At 36.7% G+C, this 24,824-nt stretch overlaps 1 protein-coding gene across 6 annotated transcripts in view; it reads left to right on the top strand.

Annotated features, from left to right (window-relative positions):
• Positions 1-24,824, top strand: part of LOC149089415 (dachshund homolog 1-like) — a 205,868-nt gene that overhangs the window by 83,540 nt on the left and 97,504 nt on the right. For 3 of the 6 annotated variants that reach the window (XM_089238348.1, XM_089238337.1, XM_089238335.1), the window contains 3 exons: positions 620-768; positions 5,117-5,351; positions 20,974-21,015. In XM_089238348.1, coding sequence (XP_089094474.1) covers positions 620-768; positions 5,117-5,351; positions 20,974-21,015 — 426 coding nt within the window. The remainder of the gene's footprint in view (positions 1-619; positions 769-5,116; positions 5,352-20,973; positions 21,016-24,824) is intronic. The other 3 variants (XM_089238352.1, XM_089238342.1, XM_089238339.1) reach the window with 1 other exon arrangement.

Below are 24,824 nucleotides of genomic sequence, written 5' to 3'. Positions count from 1 at the left end.
CAGTTAATGGAATATGGTAAGAGAGATGAGATGGCTTGGTGAGAATGTGAGCTGAGCTGTAAACATTCTGAAAGTTATCAGTCGTTACTGTCTCAGGTTGAAAACCTGACGTTTTACGTTTAAGAAAAGGCGAATTTTCGGCTTTTCAACAAAACATCACAGTGTGTATGGTCTAGATAAAAAAGTATTGTGCTTACATAGCTATATTTTGTACTAAAATAACACTAAATGATACTTCTAAAATATTTAAAAAATTGAGAAAAGATATTGGTATAAATGGGCTTTTTTTGATTCTGTATTTACCATGTACATTCAAATACATGTATATACTGGACCATAGAAGGTTATATTAAATGAAAAATGACATTGAATAAATAGAAATAAATTCGGAACTAATTGTACCTGTCGTTATTATGGAATAGCCTGAATAACGTATGGCCGTTATAACGAGCGTAGGCGGTATTAATTTTTGATTTAAAATATGGAAAGATTGAGAGTTTCAAGAGTATTTCGCACGTTAAAAAATTCCAATAAAAATGTATGTTTTTTTTATTATGAAAATGTTTGTTTAATCAAGTGTTAAATTAATTAATTCATTTTTATTTTTGAAAAAAAACAGTAGCTCCAGGCCAGGTAGGCCCCCCAAGAGGGTTCCATCCATGGTAGGAATCGGAGGTTCTCAAGTGGTCGTTTCATCAGCGTCACTTCTGTCCAAGAAAGCCAGACTCGACCAAGAATACCACGGGTACGAGAACGGACACATCACAAGTGAGTGCAATATTTTAAATTTTAAAACCACGCTCAGAAAACGTATTTTTCCTCTCATCACTCCAATGACCGATCGACCACAATCATCGGAAAAACAATCGCAATTATCGGCATTTTCTTCGTTTTTTTTTTACCACCATCAACGATCCGATCTTTTTTTGTGTGTGTGTGTGACGTGTCAGAAGCTGTTGTGTTTCTCATGGGAAATTGAACCAACGGGGCACCCCCCCCTCATTGAACACAATCATTGAACATGTCAGTCAATGTTATATAAAAGACAAGGACAAGTTCTCGATACGTATTCATTAATCTCTTTCAGACCGTCCTTGTTGCCCAAGATCTGCAAGATCTCATCATTCATTCAAAATGCCAATGACGGATCCAATCTCTCCATTAAAAGTTAGAATTGGTGGAACAAGTGGTGCGATCGGAGGTTGTGAAAGGTAGAGCGAGGAATAGTATAACACCGATATAATAACCCTACCATCCATCCATCCGTCCACCATTTCCTGCTGCTAAACGTCTCTCTGGCAAAGTTTGGCATCATTGACGTGACAGTCACTTGGATATTGGTTGGTGGTGGTGGTGGTACGTAGTATATCCACGATCGAATCTTCTTCACCCAGAGCATTAATTATCGCCGTCCCTACCACCTCTTTTAAAATGAGAAAACCTCTCACTCTTGAAAATCGCTCTCTCTCTCTCTCGCTCACACACACATCATCTTGCCTCCTTCGCCACTACCGTGTGTGTATGTACAAGTTCTTGGATGGCACGTCATCTATGCTCTAAAACAGGAACTACTTTTACTCTATGTATACGTGTGATGGAGCAGAATCTCTGTAAGGGAGAATGAACGCGTACCTCACTCTCTCTCTCTCTCTCTTTCCATCTGACACCCCAAGTACACGGTGTTGCTTTGAACGTAGTTAATCAATCATCACGAAGAGATAATCGTGATGGATTGCCAGCTAGTTAACGCCGACCGAACGGCCCGTCCTGCCGGCCAATGTTAGAAATACTACTACTATACCCCACGAACGTTTCGCATACACATGCTGTGCGTGGATGGAGTGGATAGTGAGTGGGAGCTTTTTGGTAGGAGTAAGATATCGACCTAAAGCTCGATAGGTGTTGGGAATCATGTTTTCCATGGAAGATGTGTGTGTGTGTCCCTAAAGGAAAAGTATTTTCGACACGTTACCCCTCTCTTGTGTGATTTTTGCTTGTGGGGGAGAGTCAGTCGTCTGTTGTTTTATTAATTGCTCTCTTACGGCAATCAGAGATAATTGCGAATAATTGAGTGACTCTCAAATTCATAGTGACACGGACAATCTATTACGTTCCTCGAATTTATTAGAGGATGGGACAGGAATGAAAAGGAAGAAAAAAATTGAACTTATATGCTATAATATCTTTTGTACTGATCCGGATAAGGTTCAGATAGTTTTAGATTTGATGAATTCACTTCAGAGGGTCCAAAAATTAGATGCAACTTTCAACCCTTTGCGGTCCTACGTCGAGATGTTATCAGGAAAGAACGGTACATCATAGTTATACCGGCCCCTTCGATTAGAGGAAGACCCCTAGATGTTAGATTTTGTGTGTTGTTCATAGTTTATAAATATAGGGTGATCCAAAAGTCAGTTAACATTTGAGAATCCAGTAATTCCCGGAATAATGTATATAGAGGGATAAAAATTAGCATACATGCCGGAGAAGACGGGGTTTTATTGCAACCTTAAAAAAACTAAATAATCTATTACATCAAACACCGTTCACACAGCCTCCCGCGTCTTCAACAAACACTTTATATATTTAGGTCTTTAATATTTGTCGCACTTTTCTTTCAAATACAGAATGTCCCATAAATTTCGGAAGTTTGATAGTTTAACAAATCGTAAAAAGTTGAAGGGTCTTTTGTGGTTGGCGAAAAAATTCTCGCGACGGGGAATTTTTTTTTGGTACAGAAAGAAATTAGTCGAAATTCAGTAAATAGAGGACGCTGTAAACCAATCCGACGGTAGTAATTTAACCTGAACCCTTCTTCAATTTCTTCTGTTTCCGAAACGTTCGTAAAACTTCAGCCGGCGATTCGTGACTGAGGTAATTCAACTTCCGCGATAACGCTTTACGCCTATCCACGAATATCAGCATCACAATCAAAACCTTTTGTAAGCGCCACAGTAACAGCAAAACTCAGAAATGAGCTGTTAATCTTACACCTTGCATTTTATAAAACTCTGATTTGTATATTTTTATTGATTTTCTTCCGTGCAACGCCCTCTATTGGCAAAAGTCTAGGTTTTTTTTTCTGTACCGAAAACATCCCCTTTCTTGATAATAACTTTCCTGCAAACCACACTCAAATATGAATGATACCAATAACACCACTTCCTTCAATTCTTCTGCATTTTTAAACTATTTACGAATTTATAGGACACCCTGTAGCTTCATATCAGTGATGATGGAAAATCGAATTCGGTTCTGAATAACCGTAGGGAGTTTAGGCTATAATTGTCCGTTACTCGTGAGGACCGTAATGTGATAATCCCAATGAAAGTAAGTGTGCGTTCGAAATTGATCAGTGTTTTTGGTATCTGCAAATTTTCTCGGGTATATCATACACACGGTGAAGAGATATTTCTCAGATCACAACAAAAGCCTACCCTAGATGCCGTTGTTCATTTTTCTCTCTCTTTCAGCATCTCCCTCGTGGAGAAAGTTCGAGAGAAACATGGCGTAGCTTACAACTGCTGACAAGCTCACTTGGTGGTCGAAGTTTCTGGATGGTCTCCTGTCAGTATCATCTCCGTCGGGATCGACGGGTGGGCCCCTCAATCCCCCTCCGGTGTGTAAAACAAAACAAAAAATAAGTTTGGTTCTCGCGGACCACGGGGTGGGGCACTGGAAAAGCTGTCATTGGTTTTAAATAGCCGTGTCTATAGGTGAGGAGGAGGATATATACCGTCAATGCGGTATTCTGTCTGTCTGTCAGATTTCTACCGATTTCTGACCTACGTGTTATTTCCATGTCCGCTTCGAATACATGCGCTTGATTATATACATGTATGTGAATTCTCTTTTCTATTTCTTTACGGACTGTCATTGAGTTCTGGAACAGACGAGAAGTTTCATTCATGGTCATAAGGGTGTGGATATGGGCATTTATTTTTTCTAATTTTTATACGGACTTATTAGAATTCTGTTGGTGTATGAACAATCATGAAATTACATCGCTGTACTGTGATCTAAATCAGCGTTTCTCAGCCTATGGTCCGCGGACCTGAGAGGTGGTCTGAGACGATTGGACAAGTGGTCCGCAAGCAGATTGGATGATTTATTTCTAATTGAATGAAATATTGTCCGGAGAAAAGACTCCTTCATAAACTTAGGGTAAACTGTAAGGTAACCGCAAAGTTACCCTAAACTTAGGGTAACTGTATTTCACTGAGAAAAATACGGTACCGCATTACAATCCTGAATGCGAGATATCACGGATTGAGCCAAAAAATTCAAATTTTCCTTAAATTCGCGAATTGAAGCTAAAATTTCTAAAGGGTGAGGAAATGGAGGACTATTGGAAATCTCAGGAAAACAATATATTTCACGGGGGGGGGGGACGCGTTCATAACGATTAGGTGACCCATATTTCAATGGGGGGGGAAGAGTGAAGAGAAATTTTCGGAATCTAAACTACGACAGAATACAGAACATCACCAATTGCCGCCAAAAACGTAGTTGCCATAAGATGGGAAAATCACCAATGATTGCAAAAAACTGCTGGAAAATGAGTGGAGAATGAAGCGCTGTGCTAGGAAATCGCAGTAAATTGAAATCTAGTTCACGGGAAAAAACAGCGAACATGACAGATATGGCAGATGATTACAGTCGAATCCTGTTATAACGAACTCCAAGAGACCGGAGAAATCACTTCGTTATAAAGGAATTTCATTTTTTTTCATTGTTCCTATGCGAAGTTATCTGGGGGATTAGAAACGTGTCCGTTGAAACGAAATTTTCGCTATATCGGTATTTGTTAAAACGACATACGCTGTATTATAATGTAGGCCTATAGTCACAATTATCAAGATTTATTTTTACATAATTTTCCACATCCATTTTTACATAATTTTCCAAATTCATTTTTACATAATTTTCAAGAACTATTTTTACATAATTTTCAAGAACTATTTTTACATAATTTTCAAGAACTATTTTTACATAATTTTCAAGAATTATTTTTACATAATTTTCAAGAATTATTTGATTTTTATAATAGAATATCTTCATGAAGCTAATCAACAATCTTAATTTGATAAATAACAATTCTTACTGTCAACTGCAGGTGACAGGTTAGAGAAAGCCCATCTTCTCCAAAACGGTTACGGTCAACAGATAACGACCAGTCACGTGATATCATCAGCTCTATCACCTTTCATGGCCCTCAGCTCTCATCACGGGATCACCAATCCTTCATCGATCACGACGGCGGCCAACACTCACGGTGGCAATGTGCCGACATCCAGGCAAGATACAGTGAGGAGCCACATCACGAGTGACTCCCTCTCGTCTTCAAACAGGTGAGTTTAATCTCTATCATCCAATGTTCAGTTTGATGAAAGAAAACTCGGAATCTCAAATTATACATGCTCAACCCATGTGGCCCCCAATAAAATGTGTCCCAATAAAATCCCCCACAATAAACGCGGCCCTCAGAGTCATGTGATGTAGCCCGCGACCTTAAACCTAATTTCGCGAAAATGAGCTAAATCATTATTCGTGTAATCAATGTTTGTTCAAATATTCGTTATCCCATGCTGCTGCGTCGAAATTTATGACATAAAAAATCATGACACATTTAATTTGATTGCGACACGGGCCTAATTATCAAATCTCCCGAGTTGCACGCAGCACATTTCCAGATTTTTAAATGATTCACGATTGTAGATTACTTGAGCGACCAGCATCACACTTAAAATGGCCTCAGGTCGATTGAGTGGCTCACGACTCATTTCTGCGTGAGTTAAATGGACCGCGGAGCATTTCTAGATCAATTAAGCTGTGGATGGCGCATTTCCAGATCTACGATACATTTCTAGATTACTTAAGCAACCCCCGACACATTTTTAGATCATGTGAACTGCTCGCGATACATTTACAGATTTATAAGTGACCCCTACGGTGCATTTATACGAGGTAATTCACTCAAGTGACCCACGTCACACTTCCACCGCCACCAACAGACCAATCATGACCCCCGCTTTGTGACCCAAGGGGGTGGGTTATAAGCTGGTTCGTCTCAGGAGATGTGGGCCACGTCACACTTCCGGATCACATAAGTGTTCCGTGACACATTTCCAGATAACTTGAGCGTGTCGCGAAATATTTTCGAATCAGTTAAGTGGCCCGCGGCATGTTTCCATAACAATTAAGCTACCCGCGGTAAATTCCAATATCAATTAATCTGTCCACGGCACATTTCAAGATTTTTTTAACTGATTTTCGGTGCAATTTCTACATCGCTAAAGAAACCCACGGCACATTTTTAAATCACGTGCAGTGCTGTCTTAACGCATGGGCCCACCTGGGCACGGCCCGGGGGCCTCACAAAAATGAGAATAAGTTGAAATTTTGAGAATTTGCCTGGTAGGCTGAATCCACATTGATCTATTCCAAGACCAATAATTGGTCTTAATTATTTTACATTCGCAGATCAATTAAGATGATCGCGGCACAATTCAAGACCAATTAATCTGTCCGTGACACATTTCAAAATTTATAAGCGACTTACGGTACAATTTCTGTATCACTTGAGTGACCTACGGTGCAATTTCTGTATCACTTGAGTGACCTACGGTGCAATATCTGTATCACTTGAGCGACCCGCGACTCACTTTCGGATCACTCCAGTGGCCCGCGGCACAATTCAAAACCAGTGAAGCAGCCTGTACTCTTCAGAAGATTGAGAAACCTTGTGTTAAATCATAAGGTGGGCGAATCCAGTGACTCTCATCAGAGAATCGTGGGCCCACCCAGAGAGAGAGAGAAGAAAAAAGTTATCATAGAGTGATTCAACACGTCTTCGGTTTCCAATTTTAATGGTTCCCGTGACTAATGCTTCAGACATTATTGGGAACTGGTCCTTTTTGAGGAGGAAATAGTATACATATCTTGCTGTCCAAGTTTTGCTTCCTTTTGTGCGAAGTCTCAAAATCCGACCGGGAAGCAACAAGAACTTTGTTCGTCACCACGCAGCACAAGATGCAAAAGTACTTTTGCTCCAAGGCAACGAAAGAGAGAGAAATGGGAGAAGACAGTGCCGAAAATTACGGGCACATCCAACAGTGGGTTCATGATTAATCGTCTAAAACCAATAGAAAACTTGTTTTCCCCGAGCCGCGTTTTGGGAATTCACCCTCCATCTTTTCTACTTTCGGTAAAGTCATATAGTATAAGGTTTGTGTGTGTGAGTGTTGCCCATCCTCCCTTTTACAAGTAAAAGATGGGTGGCTTTGGAGGTTCGCGCGGTGGGGGCAAAGCAACGATGAGAGAACATGTCACTCGTTGAACAGGCGGAAAAATCGAGAACAAATGGACCTTGTCAAGTGCACCGTATAACTTGTCTTGCTACAAGTGGCATCATTAATATTACCTATCCCGCTCATTATGCAGACTTATCTAGATTCGAGAAACCGGAAATAATGCGGGCTCGCGGGCAAAACTGAAAAATTAATGACTCAATAACCTCTCAATAAATTCACAAAATAACAATAATTAATCTGAAAGCGATGAAAATTGTCTGTTGTTCCGCCTTCGATCGGTCGATGATGATGATGGGTGGGTGGCGACGACGCGAAACGTTTGAGGCGAAAAACACACGCGGATCCATTACCTGCTGCTGCCATCAACCTGTTTTCTGGGAGTTCTGTATATATCGGCAAGTTCTTTTTTTAAGTCTTTTCTGACTGTTATGGAGGATCCATCTAGCTTGTCGAAACTGTCATGTCCACTGTTTTTAAAATTCAATTTTATTCGAACGGTTGCTTTCCCGTGGCTCCGGATTGATGCTTGATGCCTCTCTAGTGTCGACACGGAATCGATGTTGGGAATGTGGGACATGGCATTACCATTCTTTGTTATTTTTTTCTCCTGGGCGATTGGATTCGTGTTACAATGAATCAAGGTCTTTTCTCATCACAAAAGTTACGGCAAGTGATGAAGGAGGCTACGGAGAATTGTTAAGAAATGAAGCTTTCAAAGTGATACTTAGGTGGAGACAAAAAAATGAGTACTTTTTCAGAATCAGGGCCATGTTAATCCATGGGCTCACGTGGGTATGACCCGAGGTTCCATATTCATAATGGGCCCTGCATGATGGGATCTGGTATCGCTACTACTTAACGGAGAGGAATGTGTACATGCACCTCGTACACATTCCTCTACGGAATTTCTAACGAACTGGTACTTACTGGAAGGTGCGTGTACGTGTTGTGAACCTAGCGTGAAGTTTGTTTCTATGTAATGCTTGTTATGTGTAGACTGAAATCAATTTTTCTAACTGGAGATCTAGTACTATGATTTTTTTTTCCTCGAATGTAAGCTAAGTATGGGGCCCCAGAGAGAACATCGATTTGCCCGGGGACCCACTATGATAAGACGGCCATGCATGAAACTTCCAGGAGAAGTAAAAATCTCACTGAACTCTAGCCCAGGGTTGTGGCGTGGATCTAGGGCGATGTGTTGGGAGGGGCGATTTATTGTATAAGTTCGTTCGCTCGTCCCGTATTTTATAGAGACTTATTTTTTCCCAAATAAATCGGCTGTCGGGGGGAATGATCATCCACCATCTGGATTCGTGGCCGAGGAAAAAAATTCTTGTCCGTAATAAATTCAGTTTTGATTTTGTTTCAACTCAAAAAGTAGAAAGGGTATTGCTCTTAGTTTAGGATACGGGGTTCCTGGGTATGGGAACAGAGGAAAATAATGTTGTTTGAAGAGGCACATGGATGAGAAAAATGTTAAGAAACACCGAGATATACGAAGTTCCTAGTGACCTGGGAAGCCCGAAAAAAAAATCAGAGAAATGAAAAATAGTTAGGTAAAGTCAAGGAAAATGTAAGATATTTTTGGCGAACGTGAGGGAAATACGAAATATTTGATAAGTTTTTTTGGGGGGGGGGGGGGAAAGTGTTTCTGTGAAGGGCAAAAAATAAATTCGAAACAACATTTGGGAGATCAAAAAAAATATTAAATTTCTTTCTCTTTTCAGGAGTTTTAGTCAGGGATATTTTTGAGTTTTACTCTAGGAAAGTCAGGGAATATGATCTAGCAGACATTGCTAGAAACCCTTGTAGTCTAAGGCCGGATTACACTATAAAAGTTTGATAAAATCCCTTTTATAAAACTTGAAAAATCCAACCAATGAAGCTCATAGATTATATTCGTGCAAATGCAACCGATAATCCTATTGGTTAAATTTTTCAAATTTAAAAAGCTCTTTTAAAAAAATTTTACAGTGCAATCCTGGCCTAATTCTGATTTTGCAAGAGGGATTACCACACACAGCTCTGTCCACTCCGATAATTAATATAAATCATTATCAAACGATATAATATGTTAGCCATACTTGCTGACTGCTGGGCTGGGTGAGTGAAGTACCGACTATACGCCGCGTATTGCACGATGAGGATATTTACATAATAATGAGCGCAATTATGAGTACTTAGAATTTACTGCTGTTATGCTGTATTTGCCAGCACCTCGTATTTGGATCACTTATGCCAGATGATTTGATCTCAAACACTTTTCCCTGCTGCTCGCCAAGACGTATATATAGATGAAACTTAAATACTTGACAGTGGAGTACAATGTATTGAAGAGAAAACCTCTCAATTAACCGATAAACTTTTTTGTGAACTTAGCATACATCCTAAATCCTAAATATGACATAGTGGCCTGTGGGTTCCGACTGAAATTGGCAATCAGTGCATACCCCTGAGTCATTTCTTAGCCATCCTGGACTAGTAGTGCTATTTTCGCCATGGTTGTATATGTTTTATTTTTAAACTACTTAGAGTTTAATATTACCCATATTGGGTTATTAATGTAGGGGGAAAAGAAAGCTTAAGTTGGCTGGAGGAGAAATAGAAAGCAGAAAGTGTCACTCAACAGGGCAGTGACAGAATGTCACTTCATCAGCCTGTTAGGACGTCATTGAGTTATAATTAATGCTATTCTTTTAACATTAATCATTCATCATAATGCATATATTACCTTCTCTCATTTTTATGTTCAGCGTCAACTATAGATCATATTAATAAATGCGATTATATGTTATTAAATGCAGTTAATTATGATTATTTGATTAAATATATATTATCTACAAATTTGATATTTTGCAGTTGGTCTAATTATTTACACTATATATAGTTGCTTATATACATTTTTCACAATCCCGGTACCTCCGGCCTTTTCATAACCAGAAAGTTTTTGGGTCTGGAAAAAGCTGATATCTGATCTTTTGGGTAAGTGGATATTTCCCTAAGATGTTGGTATTCTGACTCTTCAAGAGTTTGGAAGAGATTATTAGCCAGCTTTTGAGCAAAGGCGTGTATGGTGGGCATTCCTATATCGTTTCTTATACTTCTATTCCTGATGAACCAATTGGCTCCCAGCATAGCTCTTATTGTTTTGTTTTGATATTGTTCTAATTTAACCATGTGTTGATTGCTCGAGTAGAGCCACACTGGTGCAGCATATAAAAGTATGGATCTGATAGCCATTTTGTATACATTTAATTTGTTCTTGATTGTCAATGTTGATCTGCTTGCAAGTATGCGTTTTAAAGTGTGTTTTGCTACGTCTGCTCTTCGTATTACATAATTGCGTTGTTGCACAAATGTCAATCGTTTGTCAATTATTATTCCCAGGTATTTAGTACTTATAACAGGTTCAATGAATTTCCCCCCAACCACTATTCCGGCATCTGGGGGTAGATCTAGTTTTCCTGTGATCCACATAAATACTGTCTTGTCTGCATTAAGTTCAACTCTGCTGTTTTCGCACCATGTTTCGACTCGATCAATTAATTCTTGTAAATTACTTAATGCCTTCTGTGGTTTTCTATCTGTACAAATTATCATCGAATCGTCTGCGTACAGCGCAGTAATACCCTTAATTGCCACTGGAAAATCATTCATGTGATAATTGTGGAGGCATGGTCCTATAACACTGCCTTGCACTATAGATGATCTAATTCGTCTAGTTGTAGATATTGTGTTATTGATTTTTACATAAAAAGTTCTTGCTGCAAGATAATGACGTACAATTTTAATTATGCTAAAGGGTAGGGCCATTCTAATCATTTTATAGAGCAACCCCTCATGCCACACTTTGTCAAATGACTTACTTAAATCCAACAGTGCAACTGCAGCTGTATCATGATAAATTCTAGCTTCTTGGAGTGTTTCTATAACTCTTAATAATTGTGTGGTTGTAGAATGACCGTCTCTAAATCCATGTTGTTCGGGCCCAATTGTTGGATGAGACTTTTCGTAAGTGTTGATACGTGTTACCACAACTCTCTCGAATAACTTTCCAAAATTACTAAGCAATGAGATGGGTCTCCAATTGCTTGGAAAGTGCAAATCTTGGCCAGCTTTTGGTATAATTTTAACAATTGCTGTTTTCCAGTTAGATGGGAAATATTTGAGCTCCAGCAATCTATTAAAAATTTTGACAATATATTCTAAAATATTATTGGGCAAATTCTTCAGTGCCATATTTGAAATTAGGTCATGCCCAGATGCTTTCCGAATTTTCAAATGTTTTATTATTGTTTTTAATTCATTGATATCTGTTGGAGTGAGAGCTGTTTGTGTTTCAGGTGGAGGATTATCAAAATATTCATTAATAGTTCTAAGCACTCTCTCGACCTGAACATTTGAAGTATTAGTGTTTGGTGAGAATTGCAGTTCAAAGGTATCTGCAGGGCTCAGCACGGATCATGGCCTCAAAACTAGTGAAAATAGTGACCAAAATATTTAAAAAAGTGACCAAATAGTGACCAAAATGTTTAAAAAGTGACCCAATAGTGACCAAAATAATTTTAGAAAGAGACCAAATGGACAATGAATTTTGATTATTACCAAATTGAATGAATTGAAATTGAATTTAGTTTTCACTCAACTTTGTATTTCAATGGAGCTCATCGAAATTGCTTTTTTTACATATAGTAGTGTGAAATAAATCAAACTCGAATGCATTCTGCTAACCAGAAAAGTTTTGAATAACTTATCAAATTTATCAACAACTATGTGTGAGAGAGTAACATTACATCCTTTCTAAGTAACAGTAGCAATGCCTTCCCCCCCCCCATAGGGGCCGGTCAAGTACTACGTCATCATAGATGGGGGGGGAGGGGGTTTCCGATTTGCTGACTTTTGATGACAAGGGGGGAGGTTGAATAACGCTTACGTCATCAACCACCCTTTATGAAAATATGAGTTAGGATTCAGGGGGGCAGAGCTGATGACGAAATTTTGCTGACAGGGGAGGGGTGGTGGTCAAAAATGGCTAAAAATTTGCTTATATAATACTTGAATGGCCCATATTGCTATCCACAACCCATCTTAAAATCAATTTAAGCAGGAAAAACTTCAAAACGGGAAAAAATTTTCACATTCAAAGAAGGGAAAAAAAATGAAATAACACAAAATTTGATGAGAGAATTTGTCCCTTCTACATCCTAGTGAATTTTTCATTATGTTATGCTATGAATGACAGTATACGAAATGTACTCAAACTTTTTTTAACTAGTACAAATTGATTTACATAATGAGGTTTGTATAATATCTTCCAACAAATTTTAAGAAATTTACTATAATGATTGATTTAAAAAAAAACTAAAATTACATTTTTAACAATATTATTTTAAATTATTAAATTAAAATATTACTTAAACTACTGAATTAAATAAATCATTTAAATTATTAAATTAACTAAATTATTTTAATTGTTAGGGGCCGTTCAAGTATTACGTCATCATCGATGGAGGGGGTTCTGACTTGCTGACTTTTGATGACAAGGGGGGAGGGGGGATTTCGATAATGCTTACGTCATCAACCACCCTTTATGAAAATACGAGTTAGGATTCAGAGGGGCAGAGCTGATGACGAAATTTTGCTGACAATAGGGGGGAGGGAGGGGGGTCAAAAATGGCTAAAAATTTGCTTACGTAATGCTTGAACGGCCCCTTATACGTTGAGGGAGGGCAATCCATCCTCCCCCCAACGTCAATGGCAGAGCCTACTGATGTATACATGATGTATATCAATTGTCATCTGCCGCACCTCTAAGACCTTCAAGTCTATCTGCACCTATGGCTGGACTGGGAAGGGTGGGTGGGTCTACTCTTTTACAGGCGGAGGAGGCTCCAAAATAATACTGCCCTTGGGTGAGGGAGAAAACAAATCAGTTTTGAAATTGTTTGGTTTTTGAGAGAAAAATTTGTAAATATATATTTTCCTTTTTTTTTTACACACAACATACACCCCTGCAAAAAAAACATTTACTACTTTACCCAGAAACAATATAATTTTGCCCCCCCCCCCCGTAATTTTTAACAGAAAAAGACTCCGCGGTCTTCCCCGGTAAATTTCCCATGAACCTTGTAAGCACCAACGTGGCGACTTTTTTCCGCGCCAACCAATCGCCGTTTTGCGGCGGTCAATTCAAGATGGCTGACAAAGGGAACATAAAATTACAAAAAAATATATAATTTATAACATGAATCAACCAAATATGCGGCAATATGCGAAAATCGATAGAAATATATCGGGAAATACGGAAAATTAGGATAAAATGAACACAAAAATCGAATCAACGACATACGAATTTTATAAATGCGGTTGATAGAGTTTATGGATGCTGCTGTCAGGGCTACCTATTTTAGCGCGAATAAAGTCGCCACGTTAGCTCGGACTCCTCCCGTAATTTTCAAAGAACAAAAACAGTGAATTCGCCCCCACCCGGGGCACTCGATTTACCATGGCCGTAATACGATATTTTTTCTGGAGGGGAAATGTAATTTTACTGCCCCTTGACTGTCAAAATTCGATAATTTTGCAAAGGAATTTATTTCCTTTTCTTAAATATACCATTCCATCAAAAATTCCATTCGAGGCATTGTCCCCCCCCCCCCAGTTTTGGATTTGATCACGGTATGTAGCAACCCGGGCCGCAAGTACGTACGAAAATTTACTATCGCCCGGGGCCGGTATCCATTTTTAATAACGGAAAAAAGAGTAAACTCGGCACCCTTCCTCGTTCAACACCCGTGGAACCAGACCCCGCCCTCTCATATTGCGGTCATAACAGCGATTCGAGACAAAAACGTTGTAATAACTTCCGAGGTCTGAAAAGGGGATTTTTTTACACAACACCGAGAATGGAGCGCAATATGTCGATATTAAGTCAACAATCAGCATCGTGAAGATGCTCTAAATTAAGTTACGACCAGAAGCGGATAAAGGTCAGTTGATGACGGCCCCGGGCTTAAAAAAAAATTAATATTACGCCCCTTAAATTAGGAAAAAAGTATAAAGTAAGGGCCAAAGGCGCGGTCAGTGTGCCCACAGTTAAATCCGCCTCTATGTACGGTTCGCATGCACGTTAACTGAGTTTTCATCAGCCTGATGACCAATTTTCATCTGATTTGGTTAAACTAAACGTTGAATCCGAAGGTTTTTAACAACTGGCTGTTGCGAAGATATATTTTGGAAAGAGAGAAAATTCAACTGCCCCTGCGGGGGATCGAACCCACGTCCTTTCACTTTCCGGGTGAACGCACTAGACTACAGAGGCAACGAATCTTTCCTTGGAGCTCGTGTACACTGAAAAGGACCGTACATTGTCGGCCAGACCAGACTCAGGCCAAGCTCACAACTGCTGACGTTGCCATCAGATGGCGACTTATGGAAGGATGACGTCACTCTCCGCTACCACACGAAGGTTTTTAACAACTGGCTGTTGTGAAGATATATTTTGGAAAGAGAAAATTCAACCGGAAAGTGAAAGGACGTGGGTTCGATTCCTAGCAGGGGCAGTTGAATTTTCTCTCTTTCCAAAATATATCTTCGCAACAGCCAGTTGTTAAAAACCTTCGTATGGTAGCAGAGAGCGACGTCATCCTTCCATAGACGTTGAATTGCAGGATTCTGTGATCTTTTCATAAATAGTTCTCCTTTTGATCATATCTGGGGCTACGGTTTCTTGCTGAGATTTAAATCCAGTTAGAAAAATAGTACGAATTTTATTTCTAGATAGATCGCGATTTTCAGTCGGATGATATTTTTTTTATTGTAAGTAAATTCAAAATACTTGCGAGCTTCTTTAACGTTGGCCAGCTACAAGAGTATTCTCCAAAGCGTACTAATAATACGCTTAATACGTATTAATAGTACGCATCTTTAATATGCGCGCTTTGGTATTCTCCCGCTGCGCGTAAGTCAGTTTCTGCATGGGCTCTCTTTATAAACTCGCTCAATGTAAATGAGCCTTTAAATCGTCATTTCAAATATTAAAAAAAATTAATGAAAGTAACGATAGAACAAACAACAAATGTAACTTGCTCGATGCTCCAAGAAAGGAATTCGGCCCTTAGGGCTAAAACTTTTTAAAACAAATAAAATAAAGGATCAATTTTAAAATAAGATGAAAATGAAAGAACGAGTGGGGAAATAAGAAAGAATGGTAGTAGAGGAGGGGAAAAAATTCTTTGTTGTAAATACGCCTTTTACGCTATTTTTTTCCGACCGGCTTTTCCATAAAATGACGACTCTTAACTATAAGGAGCTTTCTTTCCAAGCGCCTTGAAATCAAGTTATGCTGACGTCACACGGTATGCTCCTGGGAAGATTAAGACGCCTTCATATATATATATAGGGGTTCCTTGTACGATCGTAGTTCAATGAAGGGAGGGAGGAAATTAGCGACCTTGAACCGGTCAAGTTCCTCCTTGAAGAAAAGAAAAACACTGACAGCCGAAAAGCGCGCGAGACCGAGGTTTTTTTGCTAAAAAAAGTGGAAAAAGTGACCTGGGCCCGAAAATAGGTAATAAAAGTGACCAGCTTCTAAAAAAGTGACTTTTAGGGAAAAAAGTGACCCGTGCCGAGCCCTGTATCTGCAAATACTTCTACCTTATCTTCATCTGTATATACCAGTCCATGCGGGCCATGTATAGATGTAAGTCTTTGGCTACGGGGTTTTTGTGCTCTATAAATTTTATAGAACGACCCATCCTCACAATTAGCATCTTCTAGGAACCTTAGAAATCGTTCACTTGTAAATTCCCTGATTTCTCGACGTGTATTGTTTCGTAATGTTGTATATCTGAGCCTATGTGTAGCATCTCTGGTTCTTTGCCACCTTCGTCTAGCTCTATTCTTTTCTCTTATCATTTCCCTCAGATATCTGGGGAGTGCTAATGGGTTGTTTTCGTTTGACCTTTCCCGAGTGGAATTATTAACAGTGTCCTGCAATTTTTGTGTTAATGAGTTTATTTCATTTTCTATATCTATGGTACACTCACTAGCATTATCTGGTGTTTCAATTCCTGTAAGCACTTGCCTATATAGTGGCCAGTTTGTAATTTTTTTGATTTTTTGTTGTATGGGAATTTCGAAATCAACATCAATAATTGTTGGAATGTGATCTGATGTAAGTGCAGATATTACCTCTACTGCTAAAGGAACACTGAGGTTTTTGACCAGTGTAATATCTAGGACGTCTGGTGTTCGGTTGCTGTCATCCGGATAGTGTGTCGCAGCACTTGGCCCGTATGTAATAATATTTTTATTTCTGCAATACTGCTCTAATATACGTCCTGCTGCATTGTAATTATTTGAATTCCAAATTGGTGATTTAGAATTTAAATCACCGCTAAGAATTGTTGCATAATCGCAGTGAAATATATGATTTAACAGAGAGATATCAAATTGATTATTTGGTGGTTTGTATAAAACACAAATTCGGATTTTTCTAGTGCTAGTGAGGTGCAAATCCACTGCCAACGCTTCGCAATCTCGGGAATGTGGGAGGTCAACAATGTCATAATTTAAATGCCTTTTGATATATAAGGCTACTCCCCCTCCTCTTTCGTGCGTTCTATCTTTCCTTATACAATCATAATTTGCTATCTTAGCTGTATAACATGGTTTTAAAAATGTTTCGCAAATTAACATCAGATCAAAATCTTCATCTGCAACAATTTCTCTTAATTCTTGGAGATCACGAATAATACCTCTGGCGTTCCACGCCATGATCTTTAGATATTTTATTTGTTGTGAACTATTATTGAACATTGGTGAAGTTTACCGATAATAGTTTCATGGATATTTCAGTAAAGCTATCAATAAATACTGAGTATTTTTCTTGATATGTCTTAGCTTGTAATATGTTATTAAAACATTTTCTCATTAGACCCATTAACTCCTGTAAGGGGAATGATATCTCATTATTACCGGTATTCACAATCTGGGACACCTCCCCATCTATCCTGTTGGGAGGAATCTTTGCGGTTACCTCATTATTTAAACTTTCCCTACGTTCAACTGCAATAGTTGATGTGGGTATAATTTCTGGTACAGAGTATACATTATTGTTTGTTTCAGTCATGTTAACATCTTTTGATGTCATTGTGTTTTTGTTAGTTTCTATTTTGTTATTTTCCACCTCTTCGTGGACATTTGCAGCTTTTGCATATGTCTTATGCCTTCTTGTAGGTCTATTATTTACTTCTGTTGGTTTTTGCTGTTGAGGTAATTCCTCAGCTTCAATGTCTATTTTCTCAATTTCATCGTCACTTGAACTTGTGACGGAAAAAAGCCTGGGCTTTGGTGGTCTAAGTTTTTGTGACCCAGTAACTGCTTTAGGACCAGATTTTTTAAGGTTGCCCGGGTACCTTTTACATCCTCGGAAACTCGCCGGATGATTTAAGGAACAGTTTATACACACTGGTAAGTCCTTACCCTTTACCTTATCACACTGTGATGTGTGATGTTTTTCTGGACATTTGACACAGCGGGCTTCGTTAAAACAATTTCGGGCTGTGTGCCCATTCCAGGCTTGGCAGTTGTAGCACTGCGTGTACCCCTTCCTTCTTTTGTATGTTTCTACTCTTATCTTTAAGTAATTTAATGAAGATAATTGATATATTTCCTTGCTTTTATCTGTCCTGGGCAAATCAATGAGCCATAGTGGTATTGGGACCATAATCTTTTCACCATCTTTATGACGGGGGCTCTTTAGCTGTACCACACTAATAATTGTGTAACCCAACTCCTCGAGAGATTCTTTGATCTCATCGCAAGATGTTGTTGTATCCAAATCCCTAATAACCACTCTTATGTTTTTGTCTGACTTTAGTGTGAATGTGCTAAAATTTACTCCCTCTTTTTCAAGCATTTTAGTCACAGCTCTATGATCATTTTCTGTTGTTACGTGTAATTGCAATGTTGTGCCAGTTTTTTTGGCATCAAAATTTGATTCACAAACACCCCTAATTTTAACTGAGAGTTCTTTCCAGTTCTTGTATTTTGTCAAATTTAATGGTGGTATTCTGACTTTTTTCTTCTTTTTTTCAACCAACTGCCACTCATTTGTGTTAGTGGGATCTGGATCATTTGTATTTTCTTTTTCAACATTTTTACTTATTGACTTTCCATTAGCCCTGTTGGGCAAACAATTATCAGGTTGCTTAGATGGGCCAGCCACCTGATCATCTGCTTTGATTTTTGTTTTTTCTTGTTGAGTGTTTTGGGAAGCCTGGGATTCATCCGCAGTCCGTATTTCCTTTTCAACAATTACCTTTTCATTGACAATAATGTCAGGAGTTACTTTAGTTTTCTTTTTACTTCGCGTCCCTATCGGATATTTTTCGTCATCTCTACACTTACTTAAATACAATCCACATTTCTGGAAATCACGATTGTATAATTTTTTCATACTACAAAAAATTTCGGTACTAATTATTTTATCAGACGCAGCATCTTTTGAATTTTCGTAGTCTCCAACTAATTTTATAATGGTACGTAAGATACCATTAGTTTCACATTCACTATCAATTTCACATAGCCATTCACTGAACTTATTATGATTTATGAACTCTTGAATAATTGGATCCAGTTCATAAAAAATAAACTCTATAGTGTCCTGAAGAGGTAGCTTTTCATCATCTACAGTTTCTTTGATCTTATCAATTATGTTACTAACATTTAACTTATCATTATTTAGCAATACACTATGCGCAAAGCATACCATCATCTTATTTTTACCAACCATGGTCCGCGACATTTGCACTACTATTCACAGATGAAACTCGGCCAAAAAGAAAATGACAACAGAAGCAGCACTTACCATTTTGTCGCCACTAATACAGTTATCCATTCATCTAGCCGATATATATCCAATAGGCACTAAATGTCTCGGACGTGGAATCCAAAGTATCAAAATTTGCAGAAATACGTTGGTCTCGTTAAGACCTTCCCGCGCAAACACTTTTCACCGTTACAATCTCTTAGTCACCCCGCCACACACACGGGCGTCACTGCCGTCCCCACGCAAGCTTGACCTCTGCTTCTTGCGATGTATATAACTTAACACTCAAGTTGACAGCACCGCCCACGCACATCCGCTCTCTTCGAAGTTCACCTGTCTTCTTTGGAATAAAATACCCACTTAGCATACATATAATTATTTTAATGAACTTAGTAAAAAATTTCTTTATGAACCGTGTGAATAATACATAATTGACATATTTGGAAAATTAATCAACGAATTTGAATAAAAAATAGCTATATGCACTATAATACACGAAATTTTAATCACAGATGGAGCTATATCGTAATATTTGTCTTGAAAGATATGAGGCGATATGAAGGATATAGATGGCGCAACCGATCAAATTTACAAATCTTATTTTGCGGGATCCAGAAATGAGAAGTGTTGCATTTTTTAGCATGCTTGTTTACAGCTAAGCTAGTTGCTAAGCATAAATATCTGAAAATATCACCTTCCGATAACCATAATTCTCGGAATGGTTTCTTTGGACCATGGACGAACAGATGTCCAGACACCCTGTCAAGGGTGCTCAACTTTGAAATGTGTTAGTTTTATGTGATGCAAATGTAAAAAAAATGAAAATATTAATTATGAGTGTAGTTTTTATCGTTTTATATCTATCGTTATGTAAATTTATCTTACGATACAGTCATCTGTGAGTGAAATTTTGAAATGTACTTTTTTTTAAATTTATCAAAGGAAAAACAAATCTACGCTATGATAAGCTTTCGTGATGCAAGTTGGTTGATTTTTTAAGCATACATTGGACTCTTTTTCCCCACTTTATATGTTTTTCAATCCGGTCGCCGAAGTAATTTTATTCCACATAATAATACAGGGTGTCCTATAAATTTGTAAATAGTGTAACAATTCGTAAAAATTGAAGGAATAGGTCTATTTGAATGCGGTTTGCAAAAAAGTTATTCCCACGAAAGAATTTCTTTTTTTTGGTGCAGAAAAAACAAAATCAGTTCAAATTTATGTCGGTAGAGCCCGTCACACGAAAGAAAATCATTAGAAATATGGATTCCTACAGAATGCAGGGTGTGCGATTTATGGCTCATTTCTGAATTTCCCTGTCACTGGCACTTAGATGATAGCGATTTCAATGAGTCGACATTCTATTAATGAAGTTGTTTTACCTCAGCCATGAATCATCGGCTAAAGCTTTGCGAACATTGAGGACACAGAAAAGATTAAAAAAGGTTCAGGTTTAGATTAACTCCTGCCGTACTCTGTTTCCTTTTCCCTCTATCGACAGAAATCTCAACTTTTTTTTTCCGTCTAAAAAATTTCCCCCATTCGTGAGAAAATAACTTTCTCGTAATCCGCATTCAAATGCACCAATTCCTTCAATCTCTATGAATTTTTACACTATTTACGAATTTATGGGACACCCTGTATAACGACGAGTAAAATATAAAATTTTAAAGAAAAAAGTCGAACGACGAATTTTTCGTATAATATCAAATTTTATTTCGATTTTAGTGTTATTTTTTTTTAGTTTTTGAATGAAAAATAACATGAGGCTACACGAAAATTTCATTTCTACTTAAAAAATTTCTCTTTTGTCATTTCTCTTAGTGAGGCTTATACATCTCAGCTGCTTATTTACCGGAAATTACGGTAATTAATTATTCTATATCTAAATGCTAAAGTTATTTCTTTGGAGATGAAATTTCACAATTTTCCACAAAGTTTGAGTTTTCAATCAAATCTCTGTTGAGGATTAAACTCAGTTAGTGGATCCTCAAACTCACGGAGACAGTAATGAGAACTATGGACGAAGTTTAAATGGAAAAGACGGGGAAAATATTTAAAAGAAAAAAAAAGAAGAGAAGTTATTTCCTACAGGCCATTTAAAAATTGAATATTTTATTACCGCTTTTAGTTTTCCCAAATTCCCAAACCAATTGATATGAAATTTTGAAAACTTGAGAAGCGGAGGAAAAGGATCTCGCGCGGTTGTGAATCAACTGGTAATGTGTGTTCGGTTAATTTGAATCTACTCGAAGTCATTTCAAACAAGTGATTGATTTTCGCGAAACAATTTAATGAAAGAGGGTAAAGTTTGCTTCTTTTTTTTTGCAATTTTCTAGGAAATTCCTTTTCCTTGAAAGTCTTCATAAAATAATTAGAATATTTGTGGATGTTATGAAAAGGGAAATTTTCTCTCTGTGTGTGTGTGACTCTTTTCGTGAAAATTTACCGATAAAATCACGTGGGAAAACTTTCAATCGCGAAATTTTCGGTTGACTTTACGAAAGGAAAATTTTATAAAGTTTGTAAAGTTTATTACTATCAATGGAAAGCTGCTTGAAACTATTTATTTGAATTTATTTTTCGAGGAAATTTCATCAAGTTTTTCTTAAAAGTAATGGGGTTTTTTCCCCATGAATTATAAGTTCAAAAAAATCATAGGAAAGTCTTCGTTTTCTGAAAAATGACTTAGGAGTATAAATTTTATATTTCTAATCAAAGATGTTGACGTTCTGTAATTTTAAACTTTTTTAAATTTTTAAATCATTTTCTTTAATTTGTTTTTTTAATTTTTTTTAATTACTTGAACTTTATACTTTTTTTGGTACTAAAAATTCCCAATTTTTTCAGAAATTTAAACGAAATCAAACTATTTGATACTCAAAAATACTTAATGGAATTCTAATTTTTGAAATTATTTCAAATTATTTTGTGTGAATACAGCACATTCCAAGAAGTGTGAAAATTCTTGTTACAAAATGTTAAAATTTTTAATTTAAAAAAAATGAATTTCGTTTTTTATTTAAAAAAAACACAACAAAAAAGTTTAAATTTTTTTATTACATTGAAATTTGCCCAAAATAAATCAATTTATTTAAGAAAAAAGTTCAAATATTTCAAATTTAGAATTTTTGTTAAAAAAACACCAAAATATGCGTTATTCCAAGCGGCTTCAATGTCCATATCTCGCACCGATAAATTAAACGCAAACTTTTCAGTGAAGTCTCAATGTTTGATCAATTTGCTTTCGATTCACCTTGGCGCCATCTCTCTTCCACAAATGAAAATAGTACCTATATAACGAGGTAAATTCCCATAGGGACTGGGCCAGTGTTGAACCTAAGAACAGCTTTCGGCTCAGTAAAAACCTGTCCGAATAACAAAATTAAAAATTTCATAATCCAGTTCTACTTTTTTTTGTAATATTATTTTAAAAAAAGTAATTCTTTATCAAAAGATTAAAATTCTTAATCCTCGAAACATTTTGATAAATTCTCAATAAATTCGTATTTAAAAAAATAAATCGCAGGATCAATAAAAGGGAAAAACCCTATACATTTTAGTACATAATATAAAACCTTAAACTTGCCACAGCGTAAACAAAAGATAAAAATCCCTCTTTCTCCCTCAAAACAAACTTTTCCCCTCAAAAATTTTCTAAAATTTTTTTTTCTTTTCTTGTTATCCTCACACAACGAAAACGCTCTTTTGTCTTCATCGCAGCCATTTTGATAATTGATAACTATTAATACGGGGGGGAAAAGAGACCAAAAAGCAACACTTCCCTCCATAATAATTTCTTTTCTTTTTTTTAATATATACATATAATTAGTAGCCTTAAGGTAAAAATAATCCGTGTTTTGTTTTAAAACATTTGTGCTTGACAGTTGACACTATATTGAAAATAGATAAGAACAGAGTTTTATCTCGGGAACTTTCTAGAATTTTCCCGTGCAGCAAAAAAATAAATAAAATAAAAAAAATAAGTAAAATAAATATTTCTTCTGCTTTTGATAATAAAAGAGGAGAGAAGCTAGAGAAAAGAATAGAAATTTTTGAGGAGAAAAGTTCCTTTTTTTTTAGTTTCGGGGGGGTTTTGCAGGAGGGAAAAGTCCCCCTTTTACTTACTTATTAGAAAACTGCGGAGTTTTGATAAAACAATAGCCTTAACGTCAAGGAGTTTTGTATGTGTATACGCCTCAGCTTTATCTAGTTTGGTTTTTTTTTTCAGTTCTTTTATGAAGAAAAATGATTGAGAAGCTATTGCTTGACTTTCTGACATGCATTCATCTACTAAGTTTCTTAGTAGTAGATAGAAAGGGGGGAAAAAAGGTAGAAAAAATATAAGATATTAAGAGACTTGTTAAAAACCGGCCATTTCTTTATTAGGGCTTCTCCTTATAGCTTTTGTTTTAGCTCAAAAGGACGGGAAAAATTATCGATAGGACAATTATAAGATAAATATTTATTTATTTTTTCTTTAATTTTTAGGTGAAAATCTTTATCTATTATTTTATTATTATTATCTTCGTGAATTATAGAAGAATTTACACGTATTTTTTTTTGGATTATGTTCGCGAATATTGAGAACATGTTGTTTTTTTTTCTGTCTCAGGAATGTGTTTCTTTGATGATTATGGTAATTTGTTTTTATGGGCTTCCAGGAATCGATTTTTTAGTCAGTTTTCTTAAATTTTTTGGAAATTTGTTCCATGTCGTGTTTTGGAATATGGGCCACACCCAGAAACATATTTTGTTATTACTATGCTAAAAAATAATTGGTTTCTTGATCGTGTGAACAAATTTTCAAGCTGACCCATTGGCGTTTTTATGTTTATGTTATCTCTACGGGATGTGTCGCTTGTCGTGTCGGTGATGACACATTTAGGAAGTGCTGTTACTTATACTGATAGTATAAGATGTGTCTTTTCTTGTATTTTCTGTAGGATATTATTTTTTGGTTCAGTTAAATGATGCTATTAAGAATTACATCTTCCATGTATAGGATTTAATTTAATCATCATCATCAAGTATGGATGTTGTGTTTATTCGTAAAAATGAAGAAAATCACAAACACTTGAGAGTATTTCTTTGCTTTAAAATCGTTATTAAAAAGTATTTAATGCAGAAAATGTTCAGTTCATACTCTCACTAAGAGGTCGTTAACGCATGGGCCGTGGTCCGCATGTGGCGTTCGAAGCTTTTTTTTTGTGGTGGCCCGATGATGAAAAAGCTTACGTAGTTAGGGAATTTACGGAAATCATGAGAGGGGAAAAAACAACTCAATGGAAAAACGTATTTTAGAATTGATGGAAGAAGTAATGTCAAATTCACTTTTAGAAAACATTTCATAATTAATGAGAGAAATGATTTCATAATTAATGAGAGAAATGATTTCATAATTATTGAAAGAAACATTTTCAGAATCAATATATATTCATATATTTGATGGAAAAATAAATTCATAATCATGTAGATTCATATTAATTGAAAAAATAATTTCAGAATCAATGTAGATTCATATTAATTGAAAAAATAATTTCAGAATCAATGTAGATTCATATTTAAAGGAAAAATGATTTCCATTAATGTAGATTCATGATAAAAAAGAATCATAATTAAAAATATTTCCACAATTTATGGAAAATATTTCCAGAATTAATGAAAAAATTATT

This window comes from Pholcus phalangioides, unplaced genomic scaffold (genome assembly GCF_987345545.1).
Source record: "Pholcus phalangioides strain wild (caught in Gottingen) unplaced genomic scaffold, Ppha-v1.0 ptg000002l_1, whole genome shotgun sequence".
Lineage (NCBI taxonomy): Eukaryota > Metazoa > Arthropoda > Arachnida > Araneae > Pholcidae > Pholcus > Pholcus phalangioides.
Note: the sequence above shows the minus strand (reverse complement) of the source record. Positions and strands in the feature narration are given on the sequence as shown.